Source organism: Pezoporus flaviventris, unplaced genomic scaffold (assembly GCF_033815535.1).
Source record: "Pezoporus flaviventris isolate CSIRO_AGI_PZ_B2104156 unplaced genomic scaffold, CSIRO_AGI_Pfla_v1 ptg000007l, whole genome shotgun sequence".
NCBI lineage: Eukaryota > Metazoa > Chordata > Aves > Psittaciformes > Psittacidae > Pezoporus > Pezoporus flaviventris.
The window spans coordinates 23,398,167-23,423,752 of NW_026892555.1; the positions used below are offsets into that span (position 1 = coordinate 23,398,167).

Here is a 25,586-nt window from a genome sequence, read left to right on the forward strand (position 1 = left end):
GCTCCGGCCCGGAAGCGCTCTGTCCGGCGCCCGGAAGCCCTTCACCTTAGTCCGAGTCAAGATGGCGGTGGACACCGCGACTGAGCTGCTGTTTTTAGACACGTTCAAGCACCAGAGTGCGGAGGTAATGTGGCGGCGGCGGTCGCTGTTTTCCTCTTTCTTATTCCCGGCTGCTGCTGCGCTCTCCTGCTCATGGCGGTGCCGCGGCGGCTGTAGGGCACAGAGCGCCGCTGGGGTAGGCCCCGTTGGTGGCTCTCGCCTCAGCGGGTGGCCGGGCGGGAGGGAGCCCGCTGAGGGGGATCCCCGCCTTCTCCCCCCGTGCAGCTGAAGCCCCCGTGGTGCGCCCATCCCCGCGCTGTCCCGGCAGCCGGGGGTGCCGTTGGCAAGGACTGAGGGAAGGCGCGGCGGTGGGAAGGGAGCGGAGACGTAGAGGTAACGGGTAGGAGAGGCGAGTGGGAAATAGAGGATTATACTGATTTGGGAAGTCCGTAAGGGAGGAAGACAAGGGGGAAGGTCTGTCAGATACCTGGCGCTTTTCTGTAGCTAATGAGCAGAAGTATTTGTGTGTATGGGAGATACTCCCTTAGGTTTATGCAGCCCACGTGCATCGTGAACAAAATGAGTATTTCAGGCTTGCTTAAGCAGTGGGAAATCATGCAGATATTCCACTTTGAGGCTGTTGGGATCCTGAGCATCCTTGAAGCTGCTTGTGTTACAGCAGATTTGTCCAGAGCCCATTGTGCTCTTCAGGGAGGAAGATAGGGACCATAAGGGAAAACAAAAAGTGTTGTGTAACACAAGTAAGATGTTACAGAATTATAGAATTTCTGAACTATGTTTGTGGACAGGTATCAGGGGAAGAAAATTAAGTATTTTGAGCTGATACTGCAATTTAAAACAAATGGGAAGTTATTCTGGAGTAATTTCTGACTACCATGACTAGGGAGACCCACGTGTGTTTTTAATTCTACTATTTAAGACAGCATTGGGTGGGAAACGCTCACCACTTCAGTTCCCCTGGGTAGGAAACAATAGCCACTCCTATTCCCCTCAAGGGCAGTGTGGTCTCTTCTTGAACATTTTAAATTGTGTATAATGTTTTCTGGCACTTTAATTCTTGCCTAAATCATATTGAATTTTTATTAAAGAAAAAAACAAAATGCATATTACATGTTGCAGAAAAGCCTTCTTTATGTCATACTAATTATTCAGATAAATGGTCCATAAGTCTTGCTTTAGAGGTTGTGGTCCTTCATAGGATCATAGGATGGTACCAGCCTGTCCCTAAGCAGCAAATGCCCCCCCAGCCAACTTCTCCCCTAGTTTATATACTGGGCATGCTCTATGTTGTATATACATGCTGTGGTATGCAGTACCCCTTTGGCTAGTTTGGGTCAGGTGTCCTGTCTCTGCTTCCTCCAGGCGTCTTGTGCCCCTCCTCACTGGCAGAGCATGAGAGACTTGAAAAGTCCTTGATCATGTTAAGCACTACTTAGCAACAGCTAAAAACATCAGTGTGAGTAAAGCCAAACCACAGCGCTGCACCCGCTGCTAGGAAGAAAATTAACTGTATCTCAGCCGAAACCAGGACAGCTTCAGTTTAAGAATGTCTGTATACTTACAGGTGGACATATAGTTGATACATATGTACTATTTTGTGAGTGTATACATGATAGAACTGATGTATAAATATAAAAAAAAATACCTAATGTAGTGAATTGAGTGAGAGAAGACCTTCAGCATTAATCGTTTGGTGGCTGCTGCGTGGGAAGTTGCTGTGTCTTTATGATTGCTTCCTAGTTTGCACAGACATCTTTTAGGAATGCTGAAGCATTAGAATTCATTATACTTGCTATTCCTTTGTGGTAAACAGAAATGTTACTTGCAAAAGGTTTTCAGATGATGCTGCAAAATTGGAGAAATAAGTCTACAGAATTCTTGTACAGGTCTAGTAGAACAGATTTATAGTATCATTTGTAGTATTACATTTGTAATATAATGTTTGCTAATGCTTGAAATTAAACCACACATTTTATTTTCTCTTTAATTATAAAATTGAAATGTTTTAGTAAACATTTAATAATTTAAACACTTAATAATTTAAGTTCCAGTTTTTACGTTTACCAGCATACTTTGTTAGAAAAAACCCTATTACTGTTTAAGATTCTTACAAATAAAGGGAGCGAGTTATGGAAATAAATCAGTAACACTTTCTGTAAAAAAGTGTTAAATATAAAAAAGTACTAGAAGATTATATAAAAACCTTTTCTGTGTAACAGTGTTTAACAGTGTTCAGCATTTTACGGAATTGAATTTTGGGTTTTATTAGGATTACAACTTTAAGTTGGTCAGTAAAATTCTTTAACTGCATCATGTTGTTTGAATTTTACATTTCTTAGACTTTCTTTATTCTTTGTTTTGTAGCAAAGTACCAATATAGATGTAGTTCGTTTTCCATGTGTGGTTTACATAAATGAAGTACGTGTCATTCCTCCAGGAGTGAGAGCTCACACGAGTTTGCCCGACAATAGGGCTTATGGGTAAGTGAAAGGTAGCAGGTATCCGATGCAGGGACACCTTGCTGTTATTTTTTCTTGAACTTGTGTATCTTAATAAAACCTCCAGTATAAAAGTGTAAAATGCATTTGTGTCTCTGCTGAACATGTAATTGTTTTGGAGAATTACTTAAACAGTATAATTTAAAGCCCCCCCCGCCCCCTTTTTTTTTTTTTTAGTCCTACTTACTCCTGATAAGGAGCTCAACTGAGTTGATTTTTACCTTTGCTCTGTTTCCAGAGAGACATCTCCACATACATTTCAACTGGACTTGTTTTTCAACAATGTCAGCAAGCCAAGTGCCCCTGTTTTTGATAGGCTAGGGAGGTAAGTGCCTTTAGGATGGCTTCATTATCTGTCTTTTCTTCCTTAGAATTTTTTAGTGCAGAAAGTGCACAGTAGAAAATCTGTATCTCCTCTGAGTTTCATGTTTGGTCTGGTTTTTGCTAGTTTGTGCTTTTGCACTTCAGTCCATGTGGGAGGACAGAGGTTCATGCTTAAAAGAAGAAAAGTTCTAATGTTTGTAAACTTACAGACCCCATATAAATAAATGAAAATTATTTTGTAGAAATAAGTGATTTTGCACTCATCTTTAAGAGCATGTATTTGTTCAGTGTTTTGCTATTAGCATATGTGTTTAATACTCTGTGCTTCATGTCTTTAAACATGGTTTATGTTAATGGAAAATAACTTCGTACATTTTATTTAACAGCCTCGAATATGATGAAAACACTTCAATTATATTCAGACCCAATGCAAAGGTAATGGAATGTGATTTAAATCTCCTTTCCTAACCGGCTATCATTTAGGTATAAATATGGTTGCCTGTGGTGCGTTAGCACTGTGTAAAGCATTTACTGTTTAAGATCTTATTCTGAAATTTGCCTGTAGTTCAGATACTCATCACTTTTGAGTCTGCATCTATAATGGCATGAGTTGTAGAACATTTGGTTGCTTGACAATTCCTATGGAGATTAGTAACAGAACTATCCATTACTTAGGAGCAAAGATAAATAAGAATGTTGTGGCTGCAGGCCACAGCTAAGCACATAATTTTCAGTTTTGTTTGGGTTTATTTTATTCAGATCAGGCTATGGCCCCTGGTGATTTATTTATTTATGTTTTTTTTGTCATTAATAGGCCATAGTAGATTAGGCAGTATATTGCAAGGAACTGAATTACTTTAGAGAAACAGTATTTATTTGTTGTAAAGATTAATATATTTAAAGTTTTCTCAGTTTTCAAAATGTGGTGTAAAGAGGCATTTTATTGTTCTGTTCTCCTTTCTTGCTTTTATGCAGATACTGATAGAGTAAAATAACTTCTGAAGTTGTCTTGTGTAGTTTTTAAGTGCTTTTTCATTAAAAAAACCAACAGGTCAACACGGATGGATTGGTTCTAAGAGGGTGGTACAACTGTCTGACTTTGGCAATATATGGCTCAGTCGACAGGGTAGTAAGTCATGAGAGAGAGTCACCTCCTCCACCCCCACCTCCACCACCACCTCCCCAGCAACAGCCTGGTTTGAAAAGAAACCCGAAACATGGTAAGCCTTATAAGAAGACAGGGATTTTATTTTTAAAAAGTAAACATTATGGTACCCCATCTGAAAAAAAAATAACCAAACCCATAAATCAGTTCTTTCATATTTTATATTTCAGTGGCTTTGTTTTTCTAGCTTTGTCTTTGTCCTTAAGTTTTCTACATTTTTTATCTTTATATTTATATTGAAAGTTTTTAAGTAGGTTTTTGTCTAGTGCCTTTTTGAGAGTGGGTTACTTGATCTATTGTTAATTACTTAATATGGTCTAAATACAGTTTAGTTTGTGTGGACTCCTTAAAATTTGGATGTTTGATACCACAAAAAAATTATTAGAACAGTATTAAAAAAATCCTAACAAGAAAACTTCACATTCATTATTAACTTCCCTTTTGGGTATGGAAAGTAACTTAGAGAAGAGTGTTTGCTTTGCATTGGTGTTAGAATGGCCATGAATAGAATCCAGGATCAAGTTTCTTGTTCAGTGTTTGTTTTAGACTTAAAATTAGAACTGTCTTGTTCAGGGTACAGCTTTTGAGCTGAAAAATTTGAATACTCTGTGTAGTAATAACTATTATAAACTGTAAAATCCAGTTGATTAAATTGTGGTTTTTTTTTTGTTTGTTTTTTTTGTTGTTTTTTTTTTAATTTAACTCAGTTATTATTGATAGAGTTAAAGTATTGGTAGTTCCGAAAACAAAAATGGCAATTACCCATGTTAATTTGAACACAGTGTGATGTTAAAAAAAAAAAAATCAGTGGTGTTAATATGCTTGCTTATTGGTGCAGTTCTTGTTTATATCAGAAGTGATTTCAGAAAACTGCCTCCCATATTGCGGGTGCAGATTGCTGATTGCAGATTACAGATTACATAGCTGGGAAATCAAGGTGTTCCCTAGTCAAAAGTAGCACTGAAAAACTGAAATTTCCTGCTTCTATTCTTGTGATTCCATTAAATACAAGCTTGTATTTTCACAATAAATATAGTTGATGGAGAGAAAGAAGACCAGTTCAATGGCAGTCCTCCAAGACCACAACCTAGGGGACCAAGGACACCTCCAGGCCCTCCTCCTCCTGATGATGATGATGATGAACCTATGCCTGTGTCAGGTAAAATGAGAACAGTCTCTTTTATCTGCTGCACTCACTGTTTAGTGGAGGCAGGATTCTGTGTTCCTGCCCAATGTGAAGTTTCCCATCTGCTGTAGCTTTCTGCTGGACAGATTCAGTTTTAAGAAAGGGATTTGAAAGAAAATCTGTTCAATATGTTAAATTGTATCAGTTTAAAAGTTAGTAGATAGCAATGCTATGATCCTGTATAATTCAGCATTACATTTCAGAGAAGTTATTTTGTGTTCATTCCTTAAATTTTGTATATATTTTTAGTGGTTGGGGAAAAAGAAGATGATGTGGACCATAGGGAAGATTACTTTGAGCCCATTTCTCCTGATCGAACATCCATTCATCAAGAAAGCCAGTATTCTGACGATGGAGAAGTGGAGGAAGATCAACAAGAAGAAGGAGATGATGAAGATGATGTGGATGTTGAGGATGAGGAGGATGAGGATGATGATGACGATGATGATGATGGGCATACAGTAGAGAGTATTGCTGATGAGGAAGAGGAGGAGGAGGAGGAGGAAGATGAGGATGATGAAGAGGGTGAAGAGGAGGAAGAAGGTGAAGGTAAGTGAAGTTGTAAAAAAGGAAAAAGAAAGGTTTATGAAATGTTGATGGCAGTACCGTTATGATTACGAGGTGTGACGAGAACTGGATCTTCACTTGGTCATTGCACCATTGCCTGCCTCATTTATGGTTCTATCATCTCTCGAGAACAGTATTTTGCTGTGGAATATTTATTCCTTTATAGTAAATCTTCCTGTTACTTTGTATAAATAGAGGAAAACAGGTACAGCTTGTATAGGTAAGAATGAACATTCTATTTTGTCAATGTGTACCCCAGTGTTGTGGTTTAAGCCCAGCCGGCAACCCAGAACCACACAGCCGCTCCCTCCCTCCCTACACCTTCCTCCCCCTGCTCCCGGAGGGATGGGGAGGAGAACTGAAAGAATGTAACTCCCATGGGTTGAGATCAGAACAGCCCAGTGTCCTGGGTTCAGCAGTAGCAGTCATTTTTCTCCTTGGTAGCTGGTGCAGTGCTGTATTTTGACTTCCAGTTTGGGAACAGTGCTGGTGATACTGATGTTTTTGGTTGTTGCTAAGTGATGTTTACCCTGACCAAGGACTTTGTGAGGCTCATGCTCTGCCAGGGAGGAGGGGAAGCCGGGCTGAGAGCAAAAACCCAGTAACTAAGGTATAACACAAACCACTACTGCTGCCACCAATAATAATAAAAAGGGAAATAACAAGGGGAGAGAATACAACCGCTCCCCATCCACTGACTGATACCCAGCCCGACCCTAGCAGTGATCTAGCCCTTGGGGTAACTGCCCCCAGTTTATATACTGGGCATGACTTGCTGTCGTATGGGATACTTGTTTGGCTAGTTTGGGTCAGGTGTCCTGTATCTGCTTCCTCCCGGCTTCCCCTCCTCCCTGGCAGAGCACGAGACTCGGAAAGTCCTTGGTCAGAGTAAACATTACTGAGCAACAACTAAAAACATTGGTGTTATCAGTGCTGTTCCCAGGCTGAAAGTCAAAACCACAGCACTGCACCAGCTACTAAGATGGAGAAAAATGACTGCTACTGCTGAATCCAGGACACCCAGTTAAACTTTTTGCTTTATACATTATTTTAAATGTCTCTGTTAACTACATTAAAAATCTGTCAACTGGGGCTTTCACGTGTGTCTGGAGAGAGAAAGCTTTTTGTATGTTAGATTGTTCTCTGAGCAATAATATTTGCATTAAATAAATTGTTACTTTTTGAGAAGATTCTCTGCAGTTAAAAATTGTTTTATTCATAATGAATTTTATTTTGTAACTGAATATTTTTGTTTTTAGGAGATGATGGATATGAGCAGATATCAAGTGATGAAGATGGAATTGCTGATCTGGAACGTGAAACATTTAAGTATCCGAGCTTTGATATTGAATATACTCCTGAGGATCTGGCATCCGTGCCTCCTGTGACATATGAACCTTTTGAAAAGGAGCTTGGACCTCTTTTGTACTTCAGCTGCCCTTACAAGACTGTGTTTGAAAATGAAGTTGGTAAAATAAAGGACCAAGACCCAGAGAAAGAAAATTCAGGGGCAGTGGAAGCCTCAGTTAAGTTAACTGAACTGTTGGAATTATATCAGGAGGAAAGGGGTGCGAAGTGGGTCACTGCATTAGAAGAAATTCCAAGTTTAATAGTAAAAGGATTGAGCTACCTGCAGGTGAAAGACACAAAGCAAGACTATATTACCCAGCTAGTAGACTGGACCCTGCAAGCTTTAAACCTTCAGGTAGCTCTCAAACAGCCCATTGCTTTGAATGTTCGACAACTGAAAGCTGGGACAAAATTGGTATCATCGTTAGGAGAATGTGGGACTCAAGGAATAACAGCACTCTTGCAGGCAGGAGTTATTAATGTATTATTTGACCTGTTGTTTGCAGATCATGTATCATCTTCCCTTAAACTTAATGCTTTTAAAGCTTTGGATAGTGTTATTAGTATGACTGAGGGAATGGAAATGTTTCTCAGAGGTGGTGTAGATGTACATGAAAAAAGTGGTTATCAGAAACTCGTGGAACTCATACTGTTAGATCAGACTGTGAGGGTAGTTACTGCTGGTTCTGCAATTCTGCAGAAATGTCACTTCTATGAGATTTTGTTAGACATTAAAAAGGTGGTTGATCAGTTAGCAGAGAACACTCCTCCTCTTCCTAATCACACTGAATCAGAACAGGACCAGGATTTGGCAGGACTTGAAAGAACCAACCAAGAATATGAGAATGATGTGGAAGCTCCTATGGACATGGATCATCTTTTGGAATCTTCTAATATAAGTGAAGGAGAGATGGAAAAACTTATTAGTCTTCTTGAAGAAATCTTCCATTTGATGGAAACTGCTCCTCATACAATGATTCAGCCACCTGTGAAATCTTTCCCAACTATGGCACGTATTACAGGCCCTCCAGAAAGGGATGATCCTTACCCTGTCCTGTTCAGGTATGGCAATTGCAAATTCACTTTCTAGAGCGTATTTCCTCCAACTTGCTATAGGTGTTTTTTAGCAACAAGTGACCTTGTTGACTAATGCTTTTCTAGATGTTTCATTTTGTGCTTTATCATAAAGTCTGGGAGAGTTTGATAGTTAATGTATTTGTTATTTTGCTGGCTTTCAGTCAACCTAGTATTCATGTAACAAGAAGACAACCTCTTTGCTATTACTAGTGTCATGCTAGCACTTCAGTCGCATTCAGTTGTGCTAGGTGCTGTTGCAGTGCATGTTTGGAAAGTGGTTTTCCTTTGTTATCTTGGAACACTGTGTGTGTGGATAACACAAGTCTGGAATACCTCTCTGTGTGGCAAAACGGCAAGATGCACTCCAGCCACAGTTAGAATTTGTGCAGTCGTGTCAGCGTAGCTCAGTGTTTCACAGCACAGCCAGAGGAGCTGAGGCTTGCCTGACTTCAGCCATTTAAAGCATCCCATGGGTTATTTCTCTGATAGCAAGTTTCTGTCTAGAAAGTATTTCTCTAAATGCTAACAGGTTGCTTTGATAGTAGTGGTGTAGGTCATGGCTGAATACAAGTATCTACATGCAAAGAGTCTTCAAATCACCTTATATGTATGCTGTACTGATTGATTTCTTAGCATACTTAACAAACCATTGATGATTATTCAGATAGAGCAGATTTAATAAAATATAAAGTATTATTTTGGTTGTAGGTAAGATGGGGGTTGGGTTTTTTGGGGGGGTGGTTTTGAAGATCAGCATTTTATATTCATGTATTTACTTCCTGTAAATATTATAGCAATTATGTTTTATAAGGTTACATTTTTGTATCACTTCATAATCAGTTATTATTTCTTGTAGTCCACAGATCACTTAAGTTCTGAAGCTAGGAGTCATGTCATTTTATATAATGTTATTATGCAGTGTTATGAGATGATTGTAATATTACTGATAATTTTCCTGTTCTTTTTTGTTTCCCAGGTATCTTCATAGTCACCATTTCTTGGAATGCATTACTTTGCTACTGTCTATGCCAGTGACAGGCGCACATCCAGGCGTGCTGCAAGCTATACGAGATATATTGCGCTTCCTGGCACAGTCACAGAAGGGGCTTCTTTTCTTTATTTCTGAGTATGAAGCAACAAACTTGTTGATTAGAGCACTTTGTCAGTTTTCTGATCCGGATCAGGAGGAAGGTCTCCAGTCAGATGGTGCCAATGAGGATACTTTTGCCCTGTGGCTCCTGCATTCAACACAGACGTTACAGTGCATTTCAGAATTATTCTGCCACTTTCAGCGGTGCACAGCCAGTGAGGAGACTGACCATTCAGATCTGCTGGGAACACTTCACAACCTTTACTTGATCACCTTTAACCCTGTGGGAAGATCTGCTGTGGCTCATGTGTTCAGTCTGGAGAAAAATCTCCAAAGTCTTATTACTTTAATGGAATATTATTCCAAAGAAGCTTTAGGGTAATTTATGCATTTATTTATATCCTTTAGGTTTTTATGTTTCAAAAGTATCTTTTGTAAATAATTCAGTGAGTCTAAAATATGTTTTCTTTTAGATCATGATGTTTTTATTTAAAAACTGAACAGCCTGTATGTAGAAGAACCTGATAGAAAATCAGGTCTGTCATTTGTAACCAACTAGTTAATACCCAGAACCTGTGTAGGTCATCCACCAAGGTGGTGTAACATAGGTCAGGCTTCTGGCTATGTGAAAAAAGTCAGTAAGTAGGCAGTTTTCATTTAAACATAGAATTTGACTGTGAAACAAGTAAAAGATTTGACTGGGGAAACTGGACACTGTACACTTATCTGGCATGGGAATCTCTCAAGTTCCAAGTTCTTACAAGTGTTAAAAAGAGTCACTATTTGTTCAAGGCCATGTTGGATGGGGCTTTGAGGAACCTGGTCTAGTGGAAGGTGTCCCTGCCCATGGCAGGGGGCTGGAACTAAATGATCTTTGAGGTCCCTTCCAACCCAAACCAGTCTGTGATTCTGTGATTATTTTCTCTGGACAGGCAGTGCTACTACTTTAGGTAGCAGTACTTTTAAAGCAAGATTTGCAAACCACAGAGTTATAGAAAAACATCTGTGTGCTGCTCAACTTGCTCTCATCTTTTGTGGAAGCTGAAGTAAATATGAAGTCAATTTAAAGAAAGCTTTCACTTTTCAAAAAGCATGGAAGGATAAGGGTTTGGGCTTTTTTGTTGATAATTATATGGGGCAGTCCGTACTGAAGGTAAAAGATTTTTGGTGGTCAAAGAATGAAAATCTAACAGAAATGCAATTTTAATAGATAACATCTAAAGAAACCCCTTATTGTTGTTTCAGAGACTCAAAGTCTAAGAAGTCTGTTGCATATAATTATGCCTGCATCCTTGTTCTGCTGGTGGTTCAATCTTCAAGTGATGTCCAAATGCTGGAACAGCACTCGGTGCCTTTGCTGAAGCTTTGTAAAGCAGATGAAAATAACACCAAATTGCAAGGTATGGTATGTGTCATTATCAGTGGGATTGTTTGAATCTATAGAAGAGACCTTTCATATGTGGGTAATTGGTGCTTCACGATCATCTGTTTTGGATAATGTATAAAATGAAACCCTTTTCCAGCTGCACCTGATTAGTTAAGTCACTGAGATAATGTGTAGGGTTTTTGTTTTTGGTTTTTTTTTTTTTGTTACTGAGGTTTAAGGAGGAAATTGTTTCTAGTTAGATTATTTTTCAAGTAACATTAACTACAATTAACTTTGGTAACTACAGGAAGTTTGAAAATGTTTCTGTGTTCAAAATAAGAGAGGAAATTTTGGTGGAAATGGACTAACTAGTCAGTGAGCTGACTCTTATTTTTGTTGTTCCCTTTAGCGATGTAACCTTATAGGGTGTTTATATACTCATAAATAATCCTGGGACTGTTTTCTGGCACCTAGGCCAACTGGCATAGAATAATGCATGCTACTCTGCTGCTAGATGTTTTGATCCAGACTGTCTTGGTGTGTTCCCTGGCTTGTATTGTGTCACGTATCAGGCCCAGGTCTTTTGGACAAAGCTAGATGGGGACTATTCTGACAGCTGAATATTGAAACTCTGATGTCCAGAGTTGTGCTCTGCACTGCTTAACTGTCTTGTTTGGGCATACCAGTAATTTCTTCCAAAACTTAAAACTTTCTTTCCAAACTGAAAGAAATTTGCATTCTGAATTCCCTCCTCTGCCATGCTTTTATTTCTTTGCTCCTCACCTGATCATCAGTTTTGTGAGAAGCAGGGCCAGTTTGTCAAACCAAATCATAAATCGGTCTGAGAGTAGCTGTCAGTTCATACACAGTTGACCATTGAACCTTCGCATTTTTTTAAATCCTTCCAGGAACAATAGGTTTTAAAACTTTAAATCTCTTGCCCCCAGAAATTGCGACTTTCAGGTAACTCTGGACTAAAAGACTGTTAATTTATAAGAACTTCCAGAGTGAGTATATGTTACTGGTGCAGAGACTGGCTCCATTTGGGCATTTAATAGGAGCTTTGTATTCTGTTTGTAGTAACCTGTTATGTAGGTTAAGGGGAACATGCTTTGGTCCTTGCTCTTGATGAATTTTCTTTAACTGACAGTGGGACCCTAAGTATCTTCTGTAAAATACATTTAATTAAAAATAATAGCTATGATAAATGACAGTTATGAGTGCTTGGGTTAATTTATGCAAACTTTTGTCCATGTATGTGGGGTATATTGCCTGTTCTGAAATCTTATTTTTGTTGATGGTTTTCAGCTGGCTACAGCTACATAGTATGCCTCACAGATTTCATACTTGACCTTAGTATCTGTTGTGTAAACCAAGTACATTTTTATTGAAAACAAATTTTATGTTCATAAATGCACTGACTTGATTAACTCTTTAAGTTTTTGTTTTTTCTTTTCCCCCCAGAGCTCAGCAAGTGGCTTGAACCTTTGAAAAATCTTAGATTTGAAATAAATTGTATTCCAAATCTCATTGAATATATCAAGCAGGTTAGTAAAATACAGATAGGTGCTTCCTTGTAGTTGTGCTCTATAAGCTTAGAGCTTTTGTAGTTTGATATTGTATCTCAGGTATGTACTAATTAATATAATATTAAAAAATACATACTATTATCCAAAGTAGATGTTTTCATTGAAGCTTATGATTTAGGCCAGTTCTTGCACTCAGTGATACTTATTGAAAGGAAATCTAAGGTAACTACATGATGCAAAGATCCAACTATTTAAGTCTTTCAGCTTCCCATAAACCACAACACAAATGTTGGCCCTCCTGTTCTTCTGCCATATTTGTGACTGCTTTCCAAAAGGTGGAATAACTGAACTTAAACGAATTGTGTGGAATATTTACAGTAACTAAATACAGGATTTGAATAGCAAGCTAGTGATATACTTGTTGTAAAGACCTTCTTTATAATACTGGTTCTTTTTTTTTTTTTTTTTACCTGAAAGAATATTGACAGTTCGATGACCCCAGATGGAGTTGGTCTTCCTACTGCACTTCGTGTTCTTTGTCATGTTGCATGTCCACCACCAATGGTAGAAGGTTGGTATGTTTGTACTGCTTCACATAGAAATCTTAGTTTTTTGAGTCTTCTACTTGAACAGTCTGAGCTGTAATTGTGATTGCCTGTGAGAAATTCGACATACAGAGATGTTATTTCTTTTCTGTATAGGTCAACAGAAAGACCTTAAATGGAATCTTGCAGTTATTCAACTTTTTTCTTCTGAGGGAATGGACACCTTCATCCGGGTGTTACAGAAGCTGAACAGCATACTTATTCAGCCTTGGCGACTCCATGTCAACATGGGCACCACGCTTCACAGAGTTACTACTATTTCCATGGCCCGCTGTACACTTACTCTTCTTAAAACGATGCTAACAGAACTCCTGAGGGGTGGATCTTTTGAATTCAAAGACATGCGTGTTCCATCAGCACTGGTTTCTTTACACATGCTCATGTGTTCTATTCCTCTCTCGGGTCGCTTAGATAGTGATGAGCAAAAAATTCAGAATGATATTGTTGATATCTTACTGACTTTTACACAAGGAGTTAACGAAAAACTTACCATTTCTGAAGAAACTTTGGCAAATAATACTTGGTCTTTAATGCTGAAGGAAGTTCTCTCTTCAATTTTGAGAATTCCCGAAGGCTTTTTCTCTGGACTTATACTGCTTTCAGAGCTGTTGCCTCTTCCACTGCCCATGCAGACGACGCAGGTATGGTTTAGGTATATTTAGTTTTTAAAGGATTTTAATTATATGTAATCCTTAGACCATTTTCACAGTTGTGGAAAAAAACAGATACATGAATGGGTGAATTAAAGCTTATTTAAAGCATTTGTGTTCATATAGATTCTTTGAAGATACATCTTTTTCATCAGAAACAAAATGGGTATTATTTGAGCATCTTTTAAAATCAGCAGTCCTGTGTTGTTCTTTTGTCCCTTGTGAAATTACCTAGACTCCATTCTATTACTTAAATAATTAACTATAAGACAGTTGAATTTAACCTTGAATGCCAAGCTCTCAATACATTAAGGTTCTTTGTTGTTTTGGCATGGATCTTGAATCCGTGATCTTTAATAAGTAAGTGTAAAAAGTGTGTGACAACCAAAGCTCCTGAAGGAATACCCAATTTGCTGGAATCATGCCCTGTCATTCAATGATAATAATGAAAATGGCATTCCATGTTTTTGATGAGGACAGTATTACTACTCAGTCTTTATCTTCTGATAGAATTCAGGTTTTCTCACGAAAGGAGAAACCTCCCTCCTGTCCTTTTGTTCCTGCAGGTAATTGAACCACATGATATTTCAGTGGCACTCAACACCAGGAAGCTGTGGAGTATGCATCTTCATGTCCAGGCCAAACTGATACAAGAAATAGTTCGATCTTTCTCTGGTTCATCTTGCCAGCCTATTCAGCATATGTTGAGACGTATTTGTGTTCAGTTGTGTGACTTGGCTTCACCTACTGCTCTTCTTATCATGAGGACTGTATTGGACCTAATTGTAGAAGACCTACAAAGGTATCTTTGTTTCCTATTGCAAACATTTCTTTAATGAACTGTTAAATTCACCTTGGTTCTGTGCAGTAGATCTAGTAGGAAGAAAATACTTTCAGAAATATTACTTATCCATTATGAACTAAGTGAATTCTCAGTCCAGTGCTATATACTGTGTCCTGAGAATGCTTAATGTTGCTAAGGGACCATCTGATACTTCTAAGTTTTGATGTAGTTTCACATTCTTTGTTTATGGTAAGTGTTTTAGGAAGATTTTCTTCAGGCTGTCTCTACAAAGCCTTATCTCACCTGTGAAGTACTTCTAAAGGACCTAGCTGATACAAATAAGAAAAGTAGGCCAATAAAATTCCCTATACTGGAATTTGCACGCTAACAGGGAAATGTGTAGATATTTGTAAGCTCGAGTAAGTTTAATACTACAAATTCAGATGGTCTGAAACAACGAGTATAGTATATTAAATGCGTACTATAGCTTGCATAAATTAGATTAATTAATTAGTTAAGTTTTGATGCAACCAGAAGTCATTTAGTGAAAATTGAGCAGTTCTCAAAAAGTAAATGAAATGGTAAGTTTACGTCTGTAGACTAGGTGGGTTTTTTTAAATGCAGATTATAGGACTAATGGCTGCTTTTATAGTTTTTTAGATCACTTTAAAACAGATTTCTCAAAGTGTATTGATATCCTTTCAGCAACACAGAAGATAAAGAGAAACAGTACACTGGACAGACCACTCGATTGCTTGCTTTATTGGATGCCCTGGCTTCACATAAAGCTTGTAAATTGGCTATCTTGCATCTTATCAATGGCACTTCTAAAGGTGATGAAAAGTATGCAGAGGTTTTCCAGGAGCTTTTGGCTTTGATGCGGTCAGCTGGGGACAATGTCACTCATCAACAGTGCGCTGAATATGTAACTTCCCTTTTGCAGTCCCTCTGTGATCAGGTATTTCCTATATTTATTGCAAAACGTGTTGATAATTGTAGGGGACAAATGAGGTTATTTTTTAGATGCCTGCTGTTTTCCAAAAGAAATAAAAAAAAAAACCAGCATTGTTGAAATACAAAAAGAGAAAAAAGAGCATGGTTGCTGCTTTTGCAGATTTTCTGTCTTGGTGCTGCTGAATATAAATCCTTTTGGTTTATGATATCTCTTTTTCATTATATGCACTATTCTGTAGCTTATTAGAGAACAAAACCTGTATGGCACAAAGATTGACTGTCCCCTCAGATGTGGGTTGCTGGCAAAACTTGAGTTGTCACAATTCACCTCTTACATTGAATGAATACATATCCCTTAGCTGTGTAACTGAAATGTCGTAAAAAAGTATTCCAAAGATATATATGATGTGCTGCTACCATAAAACTCCACCATTAAAAAATAAAGCACAGGTTACTAGAGCAAGGTGAGAAATGTTACCTGGAAACTGATTCGTAGACCGGCCCAGGTAGTTTCTCATTAGTTGTGTGCATAGATTTGCATGTCATTATTTTCATTACCAGTTGCATATATTTATTTGCTTTAGTGCTTACCCACTTACACAAAAGACATTTGGGCATTTCTGGGCAGTAGAAATTAATCAGCCTTTTTTCATATACACAACAGTATTTGTATCTTTGCCCATGCAAATTTATTGTTAAAGTCAGTCTTGTTTTATTTGATGTAAAATGTGGAGGGGGCAGTAGATCGCTAGGCAGTGTCTTAACCTCTAAATTTTCATAGAACCACAGAATCATAGAATATCTCAAATTGGAAATGACCCATAAGGATCATGGAGTCCAGTCCCTGCACCTCGCAGGACTACCTAAAACTACACTGTATGACTTAAGAGCTTTGTCCAGATGCTTCCTGAACTCTGACAGGCTTGGTGCCGTGCTTCCCTGGGGAGCCTGTTCCAGGGACCAACCACCTTCTCAGTGAAGAGCCTTCTAATGTCTAATCTGAACTTCCCCTGATGCACCTTCATTCCATTTCCTGGGTCCTGTCTCTGATCACTAGAGAGGAGAGCATCACTTGCCTCTCCTCTGCCTCCTTCCTGTGAGGAGGTTGGAGACTGGGATGAGGCCACCCCTCAGCCTTCTCTTCCCCAAGCTGAACAAGCCAAGTGACCTCACCTACTCCTCATACCTTAAGGGACATAGATTAAGGGACAGTTTGACTACCTAGGCGAGAAACTGTAGGCATATTATCCAGTGACTGTTTGGCTTTCACCTGTGGTTCTGCTGTCACATTTCACCCTTTAGAGCTTTTATGTTTTTAAAAATTGTAACCCTGAACAGAATCAAAATAAAAAGGATATCTAGATTAGTATTTTACTGGTCAGTAATAACTGAAATACTGGAACAAGATGGTAAAGGATTAGTGAAAGAACCTGGTATGGCTTGTACTTGCTGCTGGTATACAGAATGCATTTTTTACTATGTGTATAATCATTTTTTATAGGATATTGCACTCATTTTACCAAGTTCATCAGAAGGCTGTGTGTCTGAATCAGAGCAGCTTTCCAACTCTTTACCAAGCAAAGAGCTGATGCCCTTCATTTGTGACTGTCTGATGGAAACATTAACTAATTCTGAGAGCAGTTACAATTGTCTGCTGCAGTGTATCCGAACAATGATGTTCCTGACCGAGCATGATTATGGCTTCTATCACTTAAAGAGGTATGGTGTTCTAATATGTCACTGACTACTTAAAATAATTTAAAAGCTTCTGCAGTGTGAAACCATTTCCTTCGCCTCTAGTAGAAATGTTTAGGATAGGGCACCTGAACTTTTATTTCTCTTTGGGGCTTCAGTATTTTACCCAGTATTTTGGTCTTTACTCGAGATTTTGCCTCAACCATTTCTGCAGTATTTATACAGGAGCACTTTGTTTCAAGAAACAGAGAAGTAAAAAAAGGTTTATGTACTCCATTTTGTCACTTCAAGGCTGGAGGACTGGAATCAGATATGGTGTTTGTGTCCTTCCCTTTTGAGTCACTCAGTAGTTAGAGCACTCATCTGGGACACTGAAGAGCTGTCTGACATTCCCTCTATTTTGAGGGGATTCAGTTTGTACTTCCCCACAGTGTCCTGACCTCCAGGCAGTTAAGGCTTTAGAAATGAGGGTTTTGGGTTTTTTGTATAACTACTTAATGTTGACTCCAGTCCCTTCTGAGCAGAATATCTGCATGCATGGGACAGTATGGTGTTGTTTGACACTTAATGCCTCTCCCTGTCCATTGAAGGTGAGGTGCAGAGAGGCAAGAAATTTGTGAGGTTCCCAAACTGAAAAAGGTAGTACCTGGGGCTTTGTCAATAAAAGGTTGTTCAAAGCACACTTCTGAGCAGTGCTACAGACCTGTGCTGCTCAGGCTGCAAGAAGCTATACAACCCACAAATTGAAAATAAGCAGATAAGATGCTGTTGTTTCTATGATTCTGTATGTCTGGCTGTCAGCTTCAGTGCACAGCCTTGCTATTTTTGTGTTGATGATTACCTTCCTGGTTTGTTTCTGCAGTTAGGCAGCTTGGGATGCAGTAAAATTGTAACATCATGATCCTGCTTTATACATAAGGTCCTTTGCAAGCAGATATTTCTGTACTCCTATCCCTTTGCCACCAAAGATGAAAATGTAATTTCTTGCAGGTTTTAGAGATGTCACTGTAGTACTTATAGCTGTGTATATGCAGAGTGAGATATCTGTAGACAGCACTGCTGAGAACAACAGTCTACTACAGTGAAAATAAGGAAGGTCCAGCTTCTAATCTTGATAATGGGCAACTTGATAATTGTAAAATTTAACAGATTTGGTTTCATACAGCTTATTTTCCTGTGTCTATTTCACTGTAGTGTGTTAGAATGTATGCACTAATCAAGTATTTTCTCTCTTTTCATTATGAAAACAGCTCCCTAAGAAAACACAGCAGTGCTCTCTACACTGTATTAAAGCGAGTAGTAACTAGTTTTAGCAAAGACACAGGTGAACTGGCCTCTTCATTTCTGGATTTCACGCGACAGATTCTGAACTCCGATACGCTGGTAAGTGAATGTGTGTTGGATACTTAGAGAAACTCAGCTGCATTTCTCTGACATCTGCAGTGTGAGGCATGTTGAGGAAGTTATCTCAGAAAGCAGTAGACTGCAGATTGCTGTGTAAGTCTTTTCCATCAGTAGTGTTCGTGCCATCTTTAGTTTTTAATGAAAGCTGGGCAGAACAGATGTTTAGTAAATAAGAAGGTATTTCAGTAGGCAGAACACCACAGTGGTTCATTCTGATGTCTTAAGTGAATAGCATGCTGTTGTTTCCAGGTTTAAGATTTGTGGCATCCTGTTAGACAGTTGCTGTATTGATATGTACTATATATAGAAAGGAATCTAAAATGTTTGTTAATTCTGTGATACAGACCTCAGCTTGTCTAGGAGAGGATTGCTTTCATCTTGATGCAGCATCTAAACTTGCCTAGTAAAGTGGACTTTATTAAAATACTTTGTATTAAATGTTTTTAAATCAAGAGATTACTCTTGTTTTGCTACATTTGCTCTAATGTATGTTTGAATTCTGAGGGATTTGCAGTCCAGAAATAAAACGAATATTTATGTGTGATTATTTCTCACTTGCCAAATGTTTTAGGGATGTTGCGGAGATGATGGAAGCCTTATGGAAACAGATGGATCTCATCCAGGCAGAACGCTGGGTCTGACTACTGCAGAGTTAAAATATCTACTGCAGAACAAAGAAGAAACCCCAGAAAACCTGCTGCTTGATCTGGAGAAGCATGTTATGGTAAAAGGATTTAAATGAGCAAGTTGATGTTGGAGTCTTGTATCCAAACATGCTTTTAAAACAGTATAGACTACCCCTCCTTGGTGGGAAGGGTGCACAACTCTGTGGCACACCTTGTGGAACTGGTAATAGTTGTTGCCACTGTTTTAAAACTGATGTCCAAAATCACCTCTTCTGTGCAGGATGGATTCTGACTTAATTATTTGCCTTGTGGTAATGGTAAGGAGTGTCAGGGTTGGTATCCCCTTGTGCTAAGAGAACAGGCACACTGTAAGAGAACAGGCAATTAACTGTGTGTTGAAAGTCAGTGAATGCATACAGCAGAGAGCATTGGATATGCTGAAGCAGATTGTTAATGTAATAAGCAACAGGAACCACTGCTTAGCAGTGGCTTGATGTTACTGGTAACCAGTAACAAGTGGAGTACCCAGAAGTCAATACTGGGGCTGATACAGTTGCATGTTTTTATCAGAAACCTGAATGGTGGATACATCTTCAGCAAATTTGTGAATGACAGTAAGCTGTGGGAGTGACTGAAGTGACCAACAGGAAAGCCTCAATCCAGAGAGACTTCAATAAACCTTGTAGCTTTGATGTAGCTGAAAGCTTGTGTGGTTCATTATGAAAGATCAAAGTTATGTAGTGAGAGCAGGATAACCTCACGCCTTGATGTGGGCTGGACTGAAAAGGGCCAGGTGATTATGGTGGATATTAGGTTGAACCTGGACCAACAGCATATGGTCACTACAAACAAGGCAGACTGCTCTGAGCTGTCTTGGATGGAGCACAGTCAGCAAATCAAGGAACCGTACTGTCTCCTTCCATGGGATGCTGGTGTGCTCTCCTGTGGAGAGCTGCATTTGCCTCTAGGCCAGCTTTGCCTTCTAACCAGTTCCAGAGACTTCTAGGGAAACTGAAGAGTGTTCTACCCAGGTGGTCAGGGACCTAGAGCACATGTGCTGTCAGGAGAGGATGAGGAAACCAGGCTTGTTCAGCTTGGTGAAGAGGGCTAAGGAGCTATCTGAGAGCTACGTAGAGCTGTTTAGAAGATAGTAACAGAGGTGGTACAACTTAAAGCTGTTTGGGAGATAGTAACAGAGGTGGTACAATCAAACTCGTCTTGGAAATTCCAGATGATAAAACAAGGGGCAGTGGCTCCAGATTGTAGCTTCAGAGGTTCAGGTTGATGTTAGGAGGAGGGGGGAGGAAATCACTGAGAGAAGTGTAACGCTGGAACAGGTTGCTCAAGGTGGCTGTGGGCATGTGATGACAAGGTTTGGTTTACAGCATATTGAGGGGCTCCCCTGCTGTTGTTTGTGTACTCGGGTGTCTTTGTTTCAATATATGGGGATAGATAGACCATTTTGTGTAGTATCTCCCTCCACCCCTTTAATTAACAAAACCGTATTGTCTTCTCTGAGGAGGGGAAAAAATTCTGACTTGTGATGTGTCGCCTTAGGATCGTTCAAAGGAAGATGATGGCCTTGAATCCTTACTGGACAACATCGTTGGAGTGAGGCAGATGTTGGAATCTGCAGGTGATTCTTGTCCACTGAGTGACCAAGATGTAGAGCCTATTCTTTGTGCACCAGACTCTCTTCAGAATTTGTTTAACAACAGGTAAAATGGTTGAATCTAAACACCATTATCACTACTACCTACTAGTCCTGGTGTATTTAATTTCATGTTGAGTATCAAGGGTAAAGCAGCAACATTCACCCCAGGTTCTGTAATGCTGCATGTACTTGCAATTGGTTGTCATTCATAACCAAAGAGTTTATCTATCTATCTATCTATCTATCTATCTATCTATCTATCTATCTATCTATCTATCTATCTATCTATAAATATTTGGCATCGTTTTATTGCAGGACTACATATGTGTTGGCAGACGTGATGGATGACCAGCTGAAGTCCATGTGGTTCTCACCCTTTCAGGCTGAAGAAATAGACACTGATCTGGACATGGTAAAAGGCTTCATTAACCTGCCTGAAGTGGATATAAAAATGAGGGTCAGCCTGAGGTAGTAGCATCAGGAATTCATATGGCCAAAGGGTTTGTTTTCCTGAACTCACCCGGGTAAACTGACCCAGATACCAGGGTTGGCATTTGTTACAGGTTGTTACCAAATGCCTTCAAGTTTACTTGGAAGCAGCAACAAACTTGGCACCTTCTGCAGCACTCTAATGTAGAAGTCCTCTTTAGAGGAACAGTTGTGTCAGTCTTGACCTGCTCCTGTATTGCTACTGGGCCTTTACAGCAGTTTGTGTTAAATATAGACGAAGAAGGTGACTTCTTTTCCTTTCCTTGCTTATCTCTGTCACTGCAATACCCAGAGAGCCCACGAGCTATACTTCGTTAAAGAAATCTTTGCTCTGATGCGACAAAAGTGGAAAAAATGGCTCTAGGAAATGAAACTTCCTGCACAAAAACTTGTCACAGGAGTTGAACCTCAATTTGTGTAATTAAACTTCAAATGTCATTTTGAAACAGAAGTAACATTCCTTTTTTTTTTTTAAACTGAGCAGTTGGCAGTGTCTTAATTTACGTGAGAAATAATCAGTGCCTCTTGACTGCTTGCCTTCATTCTTTTTTAGATGTGCTCTTTTTAATGAACATACAGAGGTGTTAATGTTTTAATTTCTTAAGCAAAACCTAAACTGTTGTTTCCTGTATAAAAGCAGCATTAATAAACATGTAGGACTGTAGCTTCAGCAGAAGAATGCCTCACTGTAGGTCATTTAGTGACAAGTGTTTGTACATAAAAGCTATGCTCTTGCTTTGCTGAGATCCAGAACCAGCAAGACAATTTTGCTGCAGCTCTGCTGCTCCTTTGTTACTTAGTAACAATACTGCTGCTTTTTTTGAGCCACACAACTGCATGAAAAGGTGCTTTTTTGCTGTGATAGAAGGACCTTTGCTGAAGATCATCCATCCTCGTGCAGCATGTTTTCTTCTTCAGAGGAGCTAGTGATTGTTGTAATAAAATTATCATTTCAGGTAAAAGTTGACTTGATTGAACTGTCAGAGAAGGGCTGCAGTGACTTTGACTTGCAAGCTGAATTAGAGAGGTCATTTTTGTCAGAGCCATCATCTCCTGGACGCACAAAAACTACAAAAGGGTTCAAACTTGGCAAGCACAAGCACGAGACCTTCATAACTTCGAGGTAAGATGGGTGTAAAGAGTAAATAATGTGTTCAGCACTGACTTGTATATTCTCAAACCTTTCAAATTACATCTCCAATGTGGAGAATGCCTGACCTTCAATATGAATATATTTTTACATTAAATAAATTATGCTTTGTTGTGACAGTGGAAAATCTGAGTACATAGAGCCTGCAAAGAGAGCTCATGTTGTACCACCACCAAGAGGAAGAGGCAGAGGAGGATTTGGACAAGGGATTCGACCACATGATATCTTCCGTCAGAGGAAACAGAACACGAGCAGGCCACCCTCCATGCATGTGGATGACTTTGTTGCTGCAGAGAGCAAAGAAGTTGTTGCTCCAGACGGGATACCACCAGCCAAAAGGCCACCAAAAGTGTCACAGAAGATTTCTTCACGTGGTGGGTTCTCAGGGAATCGAGGAGGACGAGGAGCTTTTCACAGTCAGAATAGGTTCTTTACACCACCTGCTTCAAAAGGTATGTTGTTTCCTGTATCAGAATTGGAGTAAATGAATGCTAAAAATGCTTCAGGAATACTAACCAATTTACTAGCAGTTAATCATCCGTGGTGTGAGATGCTCCTGAAGCAGTGTTGTTGAAGTAAGTTGTTTAGCACTAGAAAAGGTTCTCTCAAGTGCTGTGGAATTAAAACAAGGCTGTGAGTTGCCTTTTCTCTTCCTCTTTTACAAAAGAAGTTAGCTGTTTTCTTTTAGCAATGGTTGGAGTGCTTCAGAGATGCAGTCATAAAAATAAAAAGCATTCTCTACCATTTGTGACATGGTAGTTCCTGAAATCAAGCATCACAATGCATCTCTGGCTTTAAATGAGGCTTTTGAATAAAAGGATGGCAGAACCTGACAATAATAAGATGCAGTTTTCAGTGAATCTGGAGATTCTAGCCTACACAGTGTGAAGTTTCTTCCATACACAGACAAGGTTGCATTCCTTTCCATTTTGTAATTAGGGCAAGTCTTTGCATAGCAGAAACAGAAAATACTTCCATTTAGTAAAGTCATAAATACTAGGATTTATTACAAAACCTTGAAGTATAGGAGTCTGTCTTCCTACACTAGATAATGTGAATTCTTTTAATCTTGAGTTCATGTCTGTAAAATAGGTATTTTCCCCAATTCTGTGTATAATACAGTAACTTTCAGACTTTGAGGTAGAATACTTGCGGGTATGTTGATGCAGAGTAACTTTATCTATTTGAATGATGTAAATGATGTATTTCTTACCCTGAGTATTGTGAGGCTTGAAATGGAAACCAGAAAGTGATGTTTGCTCAGCAGCATGTGGGTTTTTCTCTCCCTGTCCAGGAAATTACAGTCGTCGTGAAGGTGCTCGAGGCTCAAGCTGGAGCGCACAGAGTACACCCAGGGGAACCTACAATGACAGTAGAGGTGGTCAAAGCAATTTTAACAGGGGTCCACTGCCACCACTGAGACCATTAAGTTCAGCAGGTACATGGTATTCATATGGGCATCGAACTATAGAAAATTCTTTGAATTTCATTTTTGCTTTACAAATGAAACCATGCAAGGATGCTGCAGACACCTTGAAATTCAGCAAATGTTTTAAGCATATATGAACAGTTGTCACTGAGACTGTCCAATCCAGCCCAACTTTCCTACCAACTGCCCTGTAATCCATAGAACTTGCTGAATTGAACGCTTGATCGCAGAACCTTAATTTTGCATTGAGACTTTTGCAGTTCGGTTCTCTTCGTACCTACATGGTAACTATAGAGCCCATCAAAACAAAAATACTTGCCTAAAAGAACAGTGAGCATTAAGAGGAGAATCCAGATGCGGTTTGTGTCTCATCCTGATGTTGTCCTTGCGCTTTCCCAGCAGCTACTACGCCTAGGGCCTTTTTTTTTTTGTTTTTTCCAACTGAGTATACTTTTCTTTGCTTTAAGGCTACCGACCGAGCCCTCGGGATCGTGCTTCCAGAGGCCGGGGAGGAATCGGACCATCTTGGACAAGTGCTAATAGTAGTAGCAGTGGTGGCTCAAGAGGGAAGTTTGTTAGTGGAGGCAGTGGAAGAGGTCGTCATGTACGTTCCTTCACACGATAAAATGGAACAGCCCAACCATATGGACTTGTGTGAAGATGACAAAGAAAAGAGCGGCACTAAAGGACCAATTCAGAGTTACTGCTCTCTGAAGGACACCAAGAGAATATTTTTGCCTGAAGAAAAGTTTTTGTTTGATACAAGACTTGAAATTTCAATAAAAGTCAAGACTTTTTGTGTACAATTGTAAATTTTTTTGTTCCTTTTGAAAGAATGTTTTAATTTTTTTGTGGACTTCAGTAGACAATGCTCAGTAAAGAACCTCTTTGAGTTGAGACTTGAAGGACTTCTAAAATACTCATTGTGCCAAAAGAAAGGTACAGGCGTTTTGTGTGTGACTTACTACCGCAAGAAGATCAAATATATATATGTATATGTAAGGCAGTTTTAGTTTTCTTTCTCTCAGGTTTAGAGCCATTAGCCCCTTTTTTGGTCTTTAACCAATCTGAATTATTAATGAATGAGGTCCATCTGGCAGCAGCTGAAGTAGCAGGTGACAGAAGATTGACTGAAAATGATCTGTGAAAGAGTACAAATGTAAATGTGATTTGTGTAGGGTTTATTGTACATCTGGTAATGTGAGTAGACACTTAAATAAGATTGCACACCTGCTAAGATCAGTAGGAAATCCGTCATTGACTTAAGGGAGAATAAAGTGATTTTTCTAGCATTTACTACTCCGGCTCATGCATTTGGAGCACAAGTTACTTCACTGGACAACAGAGTATGCTTTGAAATTCAAAGGCAAGGTGCCTGTACCCCGAGAGAGCCTGGAGTTACTTGTTGCCTGCCTCTCTGCCCACTTACATAGTTGAGAAGGCGTAGAGACATGTCTGAACTGTAGAATCACACAGTGAAGCAGCAATGCTAAACCTTCCCTTTGACTATAGATGGTTGGGATTTTGGTTCCTGGTGTTCGGCTGAGACGTAGTGCAAAAAGAAACTTTGAGAAGTAGGAACTGGTAAAGAAATGTTACCACTGGATTCTACCCTAAATTTATTTTGTATTTAACTCGGTGGTCGAAGTAAGCTTTGTACGTGTTTGCATTCCTTTGGGCTTCATGGGATTCCATAGAATTAACTGGTTCTTGGTAGTCTTTTATTGCATTTTTGGGTGGGATGAGGTACATGTATCATTTGACAGATGAGCTCCGCTCTCAGACTTGGCTGAGCCTGATTTTTCTGTCCATTTTTGGTCTCCTGGCATTACGAAAAGTGCTCTAAAGGGGTCTTCATCTACTTAAGTAAGGCCCAGTTGTAATGTTCTTGTTCTATGTAAGCTTACATTGGGCAGCTTGTCTGACCAGACTTG

The 25,586-nt window shown here is 39.3% G+C and overlaps 1 protein-coding gene across 1 annotated transcript; it reads left to right on the forward strand.

The window, feature by feature from the left end:
• VIRMA (vir like m6A methyltransferase associated) lies at nt 1-24,459 on the forward strand. Its single transcript, XM_061448090.1, has 24 exons — nt 1-124; nt 2,425-2,540; nt 2,797-2,883; nt 3,269-3,317; nt 3,934-4,102; nt 5,084-5,206; nt 5,483-5,782; nt 7,060-8,212; nt 9,204-9,695; nt 10,563-10,717; nt 12,148-12,230; nt 12,690-12,783; nt 12,914-13,458; nt 14,034-14,269; nt 14,957-15,209; nt 16,707-16,924; nt 18,151-18,283; nt 18,876-19,028; nt 20,488-20,648; nt 20,900-20,996; nt 22,030-22,196; nt 22,344-22,675; nt 23,518-23,661; nt 24,120-24,459. The coding sequence occupies exons 1-24, from the start codon at nt 62-64 to the stop codon at nt 24,275-24,277; spliced, it is 5,481 nt and encodes a 1,826-aa protein (XP_061304074.1). The 5' UTR covers nt 1-61; the 3' UTR covers nt 24,278-24,459.
• Nucleotides 24,460-25,586: the final 1,127 nt, after the last annotated feature.